At 42.4% G+C, this 13884-nt stretch overlaps 1 protein-coding gene across 3 annotated transcripts; it reads left to right on the top strand.

Moving 5' to 3' along the window:
* Positions 1-930: 930 nt before the first annotated feature.
* Positions 931-13356, top strand: LOC116200111. 3 transcript variants are annotated; one of them, XM_031530821.1, is made up of 18 exons: positions 931-1134; positions 3000-3564; positions 4070-4554; positions 5266-5401; positions 5485-5556; positions 5729-5800; positions 5919-5999; positions 6300-6448; positions 6706-6806; positions 7264-7578; positions 7706-7810; positions 7908-8528; positions 8734-9018; positions 9145-9261; positions 9362-9934; positions 10058-10138; positions 10237-11533; positions 11608-11810. In XM_031530821.1, the coding sequence occupies exons 1-18, from the start codon at positions 1038-1040 to the stop codon at positions 11664-11666; spliced, it is 5211 nt and encodes a 1736-aa protein (XP_031386681.1). In that variant the 5' UTR covers positions 931-1037; the 3' UTR covers positions 11667-11810. The 3 variants fall into 3 exon arrangements, with proteins under 3 accessions (XP_031386681.1, XP_031386679.1, XP_031386680.1); XM_031530819.1 differs by having other exon boundaries at positions 933-1134; positions 10237-13356; XM_031530820.1 differs by having other exon boundaries at positions 934-1134; positions 7908-8489; positions 10237-13356.
* The last annotated feature ends 528 nt before the right edge of the window (positions 13357-13884 follow it).

Genomic DNA, 13884 nt, shown 5'->3' with positions numbered 1-13884 from the left:
GATCTATTTAATCATATGATGATTTCAAGAGTTGGTCTGGTGGTGTTAATCATGTGAAAGGAAAGAATTGTAATATTATTATTTATGTGAGGGCAAATTTGGAAAAAAGGTTGGAGAAAGGGGAATTATACCATGCCAGAAAGAAAAAGATAAAACGATTGGGATATATATCCGATGAAAGACCCACAACGGAAATGGCATTGGCAGACGCTTTTATTTTTTTTTGGCACTCTGGTTTTTAAAATTCAAATAAGACTAGACTAATCGGTTCAAACTGGGTTTGGCTCATTAAGGAAATAAACCTCTGCGATAATAGATTCTTTTTTTCTTTTCACAAAATTTTGATTGGAGACTTTATGTAAAAGGGAACAAATGTGTTGAACTGGAGGCTCGTTACCTCGCACAAAAAAATGAAAAAGAAATATTAATAAAGAGGTACATGTAATCTCACTAATGAGAATCGAATTTGAAATTTCTAGATTTTCAGACAATTTCAATTTCTAGATTGCCACCGCACTACATTTGCTTTCTCAATTGGCAAAGACAATTTTAATTTTTGCTAACAGGGTTCACGCCGAAAAAAGAAAGTTGATGTTTTTATTATGCAGATAAAATTCCTGAGAGCACGAGGGTGATTAGTCAGTGAAATAAATGAAATCCATAAGTGAGAGAGTATATGCACACGCTAGCTGTGATCGATCTACTTCCATTTTCTAGTGTAAAGTAATTTGCCTAGCACGACAATTCATGTACCATACCAGCTGGCATGGATATTACCTCATCTGCATGAGGTAATCGCAGGGCTAACTAAACCCTGACGTTTTCCGGGAATCATCAGACCCGTGGAAAGCATGTTGGATGGGCCATACAAGGAATTAACAGGGTCCATCTCACTTAGATGTTTAAATACACCATATCTCCCCATAGGCATAGGCGATGATCATTTCAGTTTTAATTTCCAAAGCTAGCTGTCTCCATCTCTCTCTCTCTCTCTCTCTCTCCCTCTCTCCCTGTTGGTTTGAATAACAAAGAACAAAATGCAAATAACAAGGCTTTTGTTGTTTTGGTTTGTTGTCTTATGGACATTCTCAGCTACTGGGATGCTGGTTGTAGGGCAAGACCCAAAACATCCAGGTTAGCTATTTCTCTGTTTCTCCATATCTCTTGATCTTTATTAAATCGATCATCCTTCACTTCCTGTGAAATATTATGGATTTTTCAGCGATGAAAAAGAAGAAGAAGAAGAAGACATATTTATGATGTTGGGGCTGTGTACCTTGAGGGATGATCGATATATAACTTGAAACTCAGACGTTACTTTTGTGGTGTGGAAACGCTCTCTTTGAAAGGTGTTATTCATAGATAAAGTCCGTAAAAGGTTTTTGGCGATCGTTTTTGTGGAGTTTATAAAAAATTCAATTCGTAAATCTACCTAAGTGCGTGACCTCATGAGGTGGTTGGTGGTCTGTGGTGACCCCCATCCTGTAGAAATTGAATGTAATATGAGAAGGAGAGATAAAAGATATCGATACGTGACAGCTAAGAGGTTAAAGTCACTGGAGTAATATTATTTGGATGAATTATATAAAAAAAATTTGAAATATCAACATAATAGCTAAAACATATATTAACCAACCTAATTGATCAATAAGATCTTATTTCAAATATTCAAGTTCCTAAAATATTGCAATAATATGTCAGACACATGGGCTTCTCTTGCCCAATAATCAAAAGAGAGGAGAAAAAAAAAATCGACTTGAGCGTCCTGACTTCAAAGGTTGAAAAAATAATTATTGACTTGAAGCATCTCGCCTCCGGAAGTCCAATGAAAGAGCTTGAGCGAGCCTTTTGGCTTCGGAGGCTGGAGAGATTTCCTTGAGCTTTTTAACTTTGGAGATCACTTATTGTCATCTTCGTCTTATTAACACTTTGATCTCTTGCTTTGATATCAATATAGAAATTGAATATAATATGAGAAGGTGAGAGAAGAGATATAAAAATGTGGTGGCCAGAGTTCAAAATTGTGGGAGTAAATTATTTGGATTGAGTCAATGAATTATATAAATAACTAACCTATTTATAGGCTCAACGAGACAATTAACTAGAAAACAAAAAAAGTATTAATATTTCAGTATGATATCTTAAGCGGATATTGAAAAATCTCTAAAATATCAACTAAACTAATTGATTAATAAAATCTTATTTTAAATATTCTAATTTCTAAAATATTAAAATATAATATCGAAATAATATTTCTAACACCTCCCATCCCTTTTTGTGATAAGTAGACCAACACATCCCATCCCAGGTCTTTCTCTGCACTGTTTCTTCTTTCATAAAGTTTTGTTTCTCTTTCTTATTATTTTTGGTGTCAAGCGTGTTACACGTGACTTTTCCGTTTACTTTGACGGTAATTGTCACGGTGGGGAGCCTGTATACCCCACTATAATTGAGGGAATTTTGGTTTTCTATCTTTTTATTTTTCATATTTATTGTTAAATGCAATTTTTGGGAGGTCTAACATTAAATATACAAGTTTTAGTCCATAGCAAAATTCTTGAAATGAACTTTTTCTTTTTTCGCTGTACTTAAATAAACTATTTATATGGCAATATCAGTTATGTATATTGAACATGTAATATAATATGGATCATGCACTGAATCAAAATTCATTTTTTGAATACTTGTTTAAAACTTTCAAAACATATCACATGCCATTAAATTGTAGCAGATTTCTCATTCTGAATAGGATCAAAATTGTTATTCCTAGCTATTGACCAATATTTTTTATTTGGTAGTTCCATTAAAATCTTGATCTCTCTGTTAGGAAATAGACGGAAGTTATTGTTTTGGTTTGTCGTATGGATGTTTTCGTCAGCTCCTACAATGCTCTGATTCAAGACCTTAATTAAATTTCAAGACCTTGTCTGAGAACATAAATATGGAATGGCCTTAAATTTGACTTTTTGCTCTCTTTCTTTCCCTCTCTAATTTTCTAGGTTTCATTAGCATCGACTGTGGGGCATCCAAACCTTCCACTGATCCTGTTCTTCAGCTGTATTATCAAACAGACGATGGATTTATAGACTCCGGTGAAAACCGGCAGGTCACTGGTGATTTCACAAACGGGGAAGTAATAAGACCTACTGCAGAGACTCTGAGGGCATTTCCTATTGGGACTAGAAACTGCTACACAATCCGGCCTATAACAGAGACTGATGAAGACAGCAGAAAATATTTAATCAGGGCTTCTTTCTTGTATGGGAATTACGACAACCAGAACCGTACCCCGACATTCGACTTGCACATAGGAGTTACTTTTTGGGTGACCGTAAGGCTTCCGAATCTCTATACTCACGTCCATAAGGAGGTGATTCATGTGGTTCCACCAACAAGCGATGCTATACAGGTGTGCCTCGTAAACACTGGCAATGGAACTCCTCTCATCTCATCTTTGGAATTGCGGCAGCTCAGCAATGCCACGTACCTTACCGATGTTCACTTTCCGACACTAGCTCTCCATAAGCGACTGAACATTGGCAGCACAAAGTATTTATTGTACAGGTATATATAAAATGGACTTCTCTTTGTTCCGTCCATATATTAGAAGTGAGTCAGCATTACGCACGAAACTCATTAAATAGTATTTTAGTATATCGACATAACAAAACTTCGCTTATAATTAATAGAAAGTAAATAGTAATTACTTTAGAATTCCAAATTAAATCAACTGTCTTCCTTAAGCACAGCTCTTTTCGATCTCAATCTTCATTGCAAAGTGGAATGAACTTAAATTTGCAGGATAGTATGTATATTGTCCATATCTCTATGGGAGTGGTCTCGACCTCTCTTGTCTGTCATATCAACTTTCTGTGAAGTGGGCTTCACAACAGATAGTTGATCCAGCAGACTCAAGAGGCAGCTGTGACAATCAGCTGGTTGCAAGGGCAGGAGAAGCACCAAGGACTCTCTCTTTCTTGGCATTTCTTCAACAGTTTTATTTCAAAGCGGTAACTGAACAATTATATACCATATCTCAGTGGTAATCCTTGTCATTTGGTTTGGCCAGGCACCCATGTGATGTCTATGATCGCATATGGAGTCGTGATGATAAAAACTACGGTGCAGACAAAGTTTTTTTGTCCTGGAACGGCTCCTCAGACCCTTCCTTAAACAGAACTAATGACCCATATAAAGTTCCCACAGGAGTTCTCGACACATGGGCAGCTGGGCTGGAAAGCACTTTTAAGTTCGAGCAAAATTGGGGAGCAAATATGGCTGCCCCTTCCAAATGGATTGTTTACTTTCATTTTGCCGAACTGATGAACAAGACCTCACAAAGGAAATTCACTATTTACAGCAACAATAAGGTTGTCGAAACGATCGACCTCAATTACCTTGAGCCGGTGACTGTTTGTACCCATCAGTTTACAAGTGACACTGGCTTGCAGTTCCAGTTTGTCACCTCTGGGTCATCCTCACCTCCAATACTCAATGCCCTCGAGCTTTACCGCCTGCTTGATATTTCAACTGCCCCAACAAACATTGATGATGGTGCGTGCTGTCTTTTTATGCAATATGTGTGTGTGTGTGTGTGTGTGTATTGTTAGTGCTTTACTGTCCCATATTAAAGAACTTGTGAACAAAATGAGTTGGGTGCCACCACTTAATATGGTTTAAGCTTTTGGGCTAGACATGATCAAGCTAACCACTTCTAGTTGTAGTTTTTTTATTTATTTATTAAGAAGAGTAATTTCATTGATAAACAGAACTGTACAACGAAAAAGCCGAACACAACAAGTCTCTAAGGGTTTTCCCAACACATCTTCTAAATCATCTAATTACAATGCCATCAACAGATCTAACAACTGATATCTGAAGAGCTCCATGGCTGGTTCACCGCATTCAAAGGGTCTGTTTCAATAATTAATTTAGTTCTTGATGCATCCGGGTCACTAGCTGATATCTGAAGAGCTCTTTTGATAGCCACCACTTAAGCCTCATTAGACTCATTGATACCAATTGGAAACATGCAAAGAAAATTGTTGGTGCAGGCTTAATGGAATTTCGATATATGCATATAGAATTAATCATAGCTTACTACGAATTATAATTAGAAAAGCCACAGGTCTAATATATATACTGCATCTTAAACCAAAACCCCAAATTCATTACTTTGTTATCATGTTTTATCTTGTTTGCGAGATTGAAATTTTGTCAGCCCCTACAGCTCTTTGATTGGATATATTAAATGTCATTGCGCAGTGACTGCTATGAATGTTATCAAGAAAACATACAGTGTGAGAAAAGAGAGTTGGCAGGGAGATCCATGTGTCCCTACTAATTTTACATGGGATGGTGTCAACTGCAGCACCGAGAGTCCCCCTAGGATCATCTCATTGTGAGAATTCCTCTTTGTTGCTTTTTTTTTTAAATAGTAATGATTTTGTTGAAGACGATTTCATAAAAAAAAAAAAATGGCAGGAACCTGATCTCCAGCGGCCTGAAAGGACAGATAGCAGATTCACTGGCCAACTTAACAGCGCTAGTATCTCTGTAAGTGTTTTCCCAATTGGCCGGCCGACGTTTTCTGAAATATCAGATTTCCTGATGATATGATTATTTTTAAAAGTCACATGCATGGTAAAAGTCATTTAGAATGCTTTGTGCCTTGGAATATCATCGTCCGTCTATTATTTTACTCAATAACCAATAATTGATCTTTCAGGAATCTTTCGCACAATCAATTGTCCGGGTCGGTGCCTGGATTCTTGGCAGAATTGACAAACTTGAAACACCTGTGCGTGATGTTATTGCATTTTGTTGCACTGGCAATATACATGTCTTGATAGATCGATGTATGTCCTTAAATAATTATAAGGTTTATTATTATTTTTTTCTTCACCTGGCTTTTGCAGTGACTTAAGTGGAAATGACCTAAGTGGCTCAGTTCCCAAGAACCTGCGGACAAAGGCTGATGATGGAACTTTAGACTTACGGTACGTAAGGCATGCATAGCAATCACAAGTCTCTCTCTCTTTTTTTTTTTCCCCTTTCTTTTTGGGTTTCCGGCAGGCCGGGATAGGAGAAAATCCGCAGTAGATGTGCCTAAATTTCCCTAGAAAAGGGCATAAACAAAAATGACCTGAAATATATGGAAACCGACTGTAATTACATTCTACTCCCTTCTCATGGAAAACACATCTTTCCTTTCTGAGCCATTAGCTTGATCATTTACTTGGATTCTGACATATTACTTAGTACTGCAGCCATCATCTTAATTCCTCGTTTTGATGCAGTTTGGATGGAAACCCCAAGCTCTGCAAGTCAAGTTCTTGTGGGTTGTCTAAGAAAACGAAGTACATTATAATTGGAACCGTACTATTGGTCGCTGTCGGCAGTGCTTCAGCGGTTTGGAGCTGGACAACCCACTGGAAGAAGGAAAACGGTTATCATATATACTTCTCATCTCTTTTGTCTAACTTGAAGCAATTATAGTTTGATAATTTCTTTCACAAGGTCGTAACGAAGATTATCAGAATTTAAAATTCAATGCACTGAATGACCGAGAATTTACTAGCGGTTCGACTGCAGATTGCAACTAGAAGTGGGCACGTCTTGTCCACCAGAAAATGGCAACCCAAAGATAGACGAAATCATTCACATTTTTCGCAGATCTAATAGTTAGACTGTGTTGTTGTCCAGCTCAAATAAGCCAAGGCGTGGAATCTCAAGGCCAGGAATTCCAAGACGTGGAATCCAACAAGACGACATCCAAGCCCGAGGGGCAGGGAACTCCAACGAAGGTGCGTTATGCATTCATTGAGGTTGCAAGAATCACTTGCAATTCACTATTAAACTTTGCGGGCTCACTGGGGAACATTGCCGAGGGAATAGTTCCCTTAGTAAACTTCCCTGCCAAACCGCCAATGATTCGCTGATAACATTATTCGCGGCTGTATCAGCAGCCTACCAACGGAATATTCCGTCGGTATTGTACTGAGGGATTAGGCCATCAGTAATTCCTCATTACAAGAAAATAAAAAGGCTATGTCAAGAGAATCCTTCCCTTAGTATTTGGTACCAAGAAATCTATTCCCTCAGTACTCCGGCCCCCTGCCCCCACGCGGCCCAACCCAAAAATCTCTCATTCGCTTCGTGCCTGCAAACGAGCAGGTTCCCTCATTAGATGATAAGTGTTGCTATTTATTTGAATGCATCTCAGTAATATTTCTATACCATCAAATGATCATTTCTTTGCAGTCGACTGGGGAATATGAAGAAAACAACAAGGAGGAGGATAGATCCTCCTTGAAGGAGGGCGATGAGCAGTACAAGAAACTGAGTCAGGAGGTAAGCTCGTTGAAGAAGATGTTGACCAAGCAGGTGACCATGTGGTCCCAGGTTCCACGGTTCATGGGCCAAATGAAAACGATCATCGGGGGCATGTCAGGCCAACCTGCTGATGCTGTCTTTCCACAACAGCATGACTCCCAGCATTGCCGTCTCGACAAACGTCAGCAGAGAGATGGAGATGATGAGAACGAGAAAGACAGTGGCCAGAACGATGCCCAGACTGTAAGTTCTCTTATTCTTCTTCTTGTTTACAACCAAGCAGGTTCCCTCATTAGATGATTGGTGCAGATTTTTATTTGAATACATCTCAATGATACTAACATACTGTCAAATGATCATCTCCTTGCAGTCGAATGAACTTGGCAGAGAGCTCACACCTGTCAAGGAGTATGAAAAAAGCCACAAGAGGAAGCAGGATGGATCCGGGGTTAACCCACATGCTACGAAGACAACTGTAAGTTCAAACGTGTAAATACCTCATTGACCAGTTGAGCAGCTTTCCATATGAGGATGTTTAATATTTTTAACCATTCGTATTGATTCTATCATAGGAGGCTTACCGCCAAGCAAGGTCCCAAGAGGACAACTACCTTGCCACTCAAGAGTCGGTGGCCCAGAAGCAGGGGAAGGCTACAGGGAGGAAAAAGAAGGGACTAATACATTGGATGAACTGGCTCCGTCGCCATGGCTTTATCAGTGCATTGGCCGGTTCCTCTGAGACAGCACATCTGAGTGAGGAGCAGTATAAGCAACTGAGTCTAAGCTCATTGAAGGAGAAGTTGACCGAGTATGTGACCATGTGGCCCCAGGTTGAACAGCTCATGGACGAAATTACCGTGAGCATGGAGGCCTTGTCAGAGCAATCTGCTGATACTGTCTTTCCGCAACAACTTCAGTCTCAGCAACAACGTCCAGGTCAACGTGAGCAGAAAGGCGGAGATGATGAGGATGGGGAAGACCATGGCCAGGACGACGCCCAGATGGCTGTAAGCATGACAACAATGTCAGGCCAACCCACTGCTGCTGTCTTTCCGCAGCAGCATTACTCCCGGCAACGCCGTCCGATCCAACATCGGCTGAGAGGTGGAGATAATGAGGCTGAGGAATACCATGGACAAGATGACGCCCAAATGGTAGTTCTCTCATTCTTCTCCTTGTCTGCAACCGAGCAGGTTAATAAGTGAGGATTCTTATTTGAATGCATCGCAATAATATTAATATATTGTCAAATGATGATTTCCTTGCAGTCGAAGGAACTTGGCAGTAAGTTCAAATGTATAAATACTTCATTGAAACGGTTGTGCATGTTTCCGTCAGGGAATGTTTAACATTTCTAAACATTTGTGTTGATTCTTTTTATTGGAAACCCACCACCAGGCGGAAGGCTTTAGGGATAACAACCCTGCCACTCAAGAGGATAACAGCCCTGCCACTCAAGAGTTGGTGTCCCGGACATGGGCGAAGGCTTTAGGGAGGAATAAGAAGGGAATTATCCATTGGATGAACTGCCTCTGTCGCCTCGGCTCTGTCAGTGGATTGGTCGATCCTTCTGGGATGGCACCGCAGCAGCATCACTCCCGGCAACGCCGTCCGATCCAACATCGGCCGAGCGGTGGAGATAATGAGGCCGAGGAATACCGTGGACAAGATTACTCCCAGATGGTAGTTCTCTCATTCTTCTTCTTGTCTGCAACCAAGCAGGTTTCCTCATTAGATAATGAGCGCGGAGTCTTATTTGAATGCATCGCAATAATATTAATATACTGTCAAATGATGATTTCCTTGCAGTCGAAGGAACTTGGCAGTGAGCCGACACCAGTCGAGGTATATGGAAAAAATTACAAGAAGAAGGAGGATGGATCTGGGGTCAACCCACATGCTACAGAGATGACTGCAAGTTCAAATGTATAAATACTTCATTCAAACGGTTGTGCATGTTTCTGTCTGGGAGTGTAATATTTCTAAACATTTGTATTGATTCTTTTTATGGGAAACCCACCACCAGGCGATGTCCCAAGAGGATAACGGCCCTGCCACTCAAGAGTTCGTGTCTCGGACGTTGGTGAACGCTGTAGAGAGGAATATGAAGGGAATTCTCCGTTGGATGAACTGCCTCTGTCGCCTCGACTCTATCAGTGGATTGGTCGATCCTTCTGGGATGGCACAATTGAGTAATCAGTACTATGAGCAACTGACACAAGGGGTAAGCTCTTTGAAGAAGATGTTGACCGAGCATGAGAACAAGTGGGCCAACGTTCCGCAGTTGATGGCCCAAATGACCACGAGCACGACAGCCATTTCAGGCCAACCCCATAATGCTGCCATTCTAAAACAACATCGTTCCTGGCAACATCGTACAGACCAACGTCAGTGGAGAGGTGGAGATGATGAGGGCGAGGAAAACCATGGCCACGACGACACCCAAATGGATGCGAGCATGGCGGCCATGCCGGGCCTACCCGCCGATGTTGTTTCTCCGCACCCACATCACTCCCGGCAACAACGTCTGAACCAACGTCAGAAGAGAGGTGGGAATTACGAGGACGCGGAAGACCATGGCCAGGACAACGCCCAGATGGTAGTTCTCATTCCTCTTCTTGTCTGCAACCAAGCAGGTTCCCTCATTAGATGATAGGAGTAGATTTTTATTTGAATGTATCTCAACGATTTAATATACTGTCAAATAATCATTTCTTTGCAGTCGAGGGAACTTGAAGAAGAGCCCACAGTGGTCGAAATGCATGATATAAACGACAAAAGGAAGGATGATGCGGAGATAATTGTAAGTTCAAAAATGTAAATACTTAATTGAAACGGTTGTGCAGCTTTTCATAGAGGGAATTTAAGATTCTTAAATACTCGTATTGATTCTTTTTACAGGAAACCGACCAACAGACGAGGTCCCAAGAGGATAATAGCCCTGCCACTCAACAGTCGAAGGCCCAGATGTGGGCGAATCCTGCGGGGAGGAATAAAAAGGGACGTTTACAGTGGATGAACTGGCTTTGTCGCCAGAGCTCTATCAACGCATTGGCTGGTCCCTTTGGGACGGCGCAGATGAGTGATGAGCAGTTCGACCAACTGAATCAGGAGGTGAGCTCATTCGAGAAGATGTTGACGGAGCAAGTGAACGTGTGGTCCCAGGTTCCAGAATTCATGGCCCAAATGACAGCGAGCATACGGACCATGTCAAGCCGACCGGCTAATGATGTCTCTCTGCAGCAACATCACACCCGGCAACGCCGTCCAAACCAACGTCAGCAGAAAGATAGAAACGATGAGGGTGAGGAAGACCATGAGCAAGACGACGCCCAGACGGCCACGAGCAAGGCTGCCATGTCCGGTGGACTCGCTGATGTTGTCTTTTTGCAACAACATCACTCCCAGCAATGCCATCTGAACCAACATCAACAGAAAGGTGGAGATGATGAGGACGAGGAAGGTCAGGGCCTGGACAACTACGAGATGGCTGCGAGCATTGGGGCCATGTCAGGCCAACCCGCTGGTGTTGTCTTCCCACAGCAGCATCGCTCCCAGCAATGCCATCCGAACCAACGTCAGCAGAGAGGTAGAGATGACGAGGTCGAGGAAGATCGTGGCTTGGACGATGCCCATATTGCCACAAGCATGGTGGCCATGTTAGGCCAACCTACTGATGCTGTCTTTCTGCAGCAGTATCACTCCCAACAACGTCGTCCGAACCAACGTCAACAGAGAGGTGAAGTTGCTGAGGATAAGGAAGATCGTGGCCAGGGTGCCGAGATGGCTGCAAGCATTGCAGACATGTTTGGCCGACCCGCTGATGTATTTTCACAGCTGCATCACTCCCAGCAATGTCGTCCAAACCAACCTCTACAAAGAGGTGGAAATGTTGGGGACGTGAAAGACCATGGCCAAGATGCTGCCCAGACGGCCACTAGCATGGCGGTTATGTCAAGCCAACTTGCTGATGCTGTCTTTCCACAGCAGCGCCATCCGAACCAACGTCAACAAAGAGGTGGAGATGAAGAAAAAGAGGAAGGCCATGGCCAGGACGACACCCAGATGGCTGTGAGCATAACAGACATGTTAGGTCGACCCACTGATGTTGACTTTCTGCAGCAGCATCACTCCCAGCAACGTCATCCAAACCAACGTCAGCAGAGAGGTGAAGTTGCTGAGGACAAGGAAGATCGTGGTGAGGATGATGCTGATATGGCTGCGAGCATTGCAAACATGTTAGGTCGACCCGCTGATGTTGTATTTTCGCAGCTGCATCAATCCCAACAACACCGTCCGAACCAACGTCAACAGAGAGTTGGAAATGTTGAGGATGCAAAAAACCATGGCCAGGACCATGCTCAAATGGCCGCGAGCATGGCAGCCATGTCAGGCGAACTTGCTGATGCTGTCTTTCTACAGCAGCATCACTCCCAGCAGCGCCGTCCAAACCAACGTCAGCAGAGAGGTGGAGATGATGAAGAAGAGGAATACCATGGCCAGGACCACGCCCAGATGGCTGTGAGCATGGCAGCCATGTTTGGCCAACCCACAAATGTTGTCTTTCCGCAGCAGCATCACTCCCAGCAACGTCATCCCAACCAACGTCAACAGAGAAGTGGAGATGAGCACGAGGAAGATCGTGGCCAGGACGACGCCCAGATGGCTGCAAGCACTGAAGCCATGTTAGGCCAAGCCGCTGATGTTGTCTTTCCACAACAGCATCACTCCCAGCAACGTTATCCAAATCAACGTCAGCAAAGAGGTGGAGATGATGAGTTCGAGGAAGATCGTGGCTTGGATGATGCCCAGATTGCTGCAAGCATGGTGGCCATGTTAGGCCAACCTACTGATGTTGTCTTTTCGCAGCTCCATAACTCGCAGCAATGCCGTCCGAACCAACGTCGGCAGAGGGGTGAATATGATAGAGACGCGGAAGACCATGGCCAGGACAATGCCCAGATGGTTGCGAGCATGGCAGCCATGCTAGGTGGATCCGCTGATGTTGTCTTTCTGCAGCAGCATTACTTCCAGCAACGTCATTCGAACCAACGTCAGCAGAGAGGTGAAGTTGCTGAGGACAAGGAAGATTGCGGCCAAGACGACGCTGATATGGCTGCAAGCATTGCAGACATGTTAGGCCGACCCGCTGACGTTGTATTTTCGCAGCTGCATCACTCCCAACAACGCCGTCCAGACCAACGTCAACAGAGAGGCGAAAATGTTGGGGAAGCGAAAGACCATGGCCAGGACGATGCCCAGGCGGCCACGAGCATGGTGACCATGTCAGGTCGACTTGCTGATGTTGTCTTTTCACAGCAGTATCACTCCCAGCAACGTCGTCTGAACCAACGTCAGCAGGGTAGTGGAGATGACGAGGACGAGCAAGACCGTGGCAAGGACGTCTCCCGGACGACCGCAAGCATGGTGGCCATGTCAGGTCGAACCGCTGATGATGTCTTTCTGCAGCAGCAACACTCCCAGACACACCGTTCGGACCAATCTCAACAAAGAGGTGGAGAGAATGAGGACGAGGAAGATCATGGCCAAGATGACGTCAAATGGTCGAAGGATGGGTAGGTGATGGTGGTCATCCATTTCTCTTGTGTCTAGACTGATGGTTAATGGGATTTTTACGCTTCGGTAGCGCATGGAGCGGATAATCACTCTAAAGGTGCTCCGGTGGCCCCAAGGGGATTCGAACCGGGATCGGATGCAAACTTAAGCGCATCTTAACCACTAGGCCAAACTCCTTGGGGTTGATTTTTACGCTTTTTAAATGTATTTAATGTGTGTGATTTGGGAGACTTTGAATCTGGATTATTAAGTCCCTAGACTACTGGAATGTTTGTTTAGTTGGTTATGAGTGTTAGTAAAAAACATGTGAGAAGTTTGTTATGTAGATGTGACCTGTTTCTTGGGATATATGAAGACGAAGTGGTTAGACGAAATGGTTGCTAAGTTGGGGTTTTATGAAATCATTTGAACAGGTTTATGTTTTGGAATGAAATATTGAGAATTTGGGAGAGACTCCACTGAATTTTCGGTTTGTAGCATGTTAAAGAAATTCGTCAAAAACATTAATAAAAAAAATGAAGGATTATTAGTAATGTTCCAAAAAAAATTAACAACGTCAAATTTTTAAGTGAAGAAATCCATAGATGCTGCCCTACACTTTCCGTTATAATTCGTTTTAAAAATTTTATATTTATTGAAGTACATATTAATTCACACTTGATAACGTCAAAAGTGCTCTAGAACGTGTAATTGATAAAGAAATTTAAAAAAAAAACGATTTTGATTAGTTATATATATATATATCATAGTATATTTTATGGGAGAAACATTATAGGCCGAGACGGCTTAGCATGATAGTTTTCAACTTGGACTTCCGCGAGGGGATTTCCCGGATTTTTTTTTTATCTTAACAACCATTTAATGTAATTTTAATACTAAATTCTCTTAACTATTTATTACTTTTTCTACAATTTAATAATTTTCTCTCAACTATTCATTATTTTTTATCACTTTTTCTCATAATTTAACAAC

Source organism: Punica granatum, chromosome 3 (genome assembly GCF_007655135.1).
Source record: "Punica granatum isolate Tunisia-2019 chromosome 3, ASM765513v2, whole genome shotgun sequence".
NCBI classification, from domain to species: domain Eukaryota; kingdom Viridiplantae; phylum Streptophyta; class Magnoliopsida; order Myrtales; family Lythraceae; genus Punica; species Punica granatum.
Note: the sequence above shows the minus strand (reverse complement) of the source record. Positions and strands in the feature narration are given on the sequence as shown.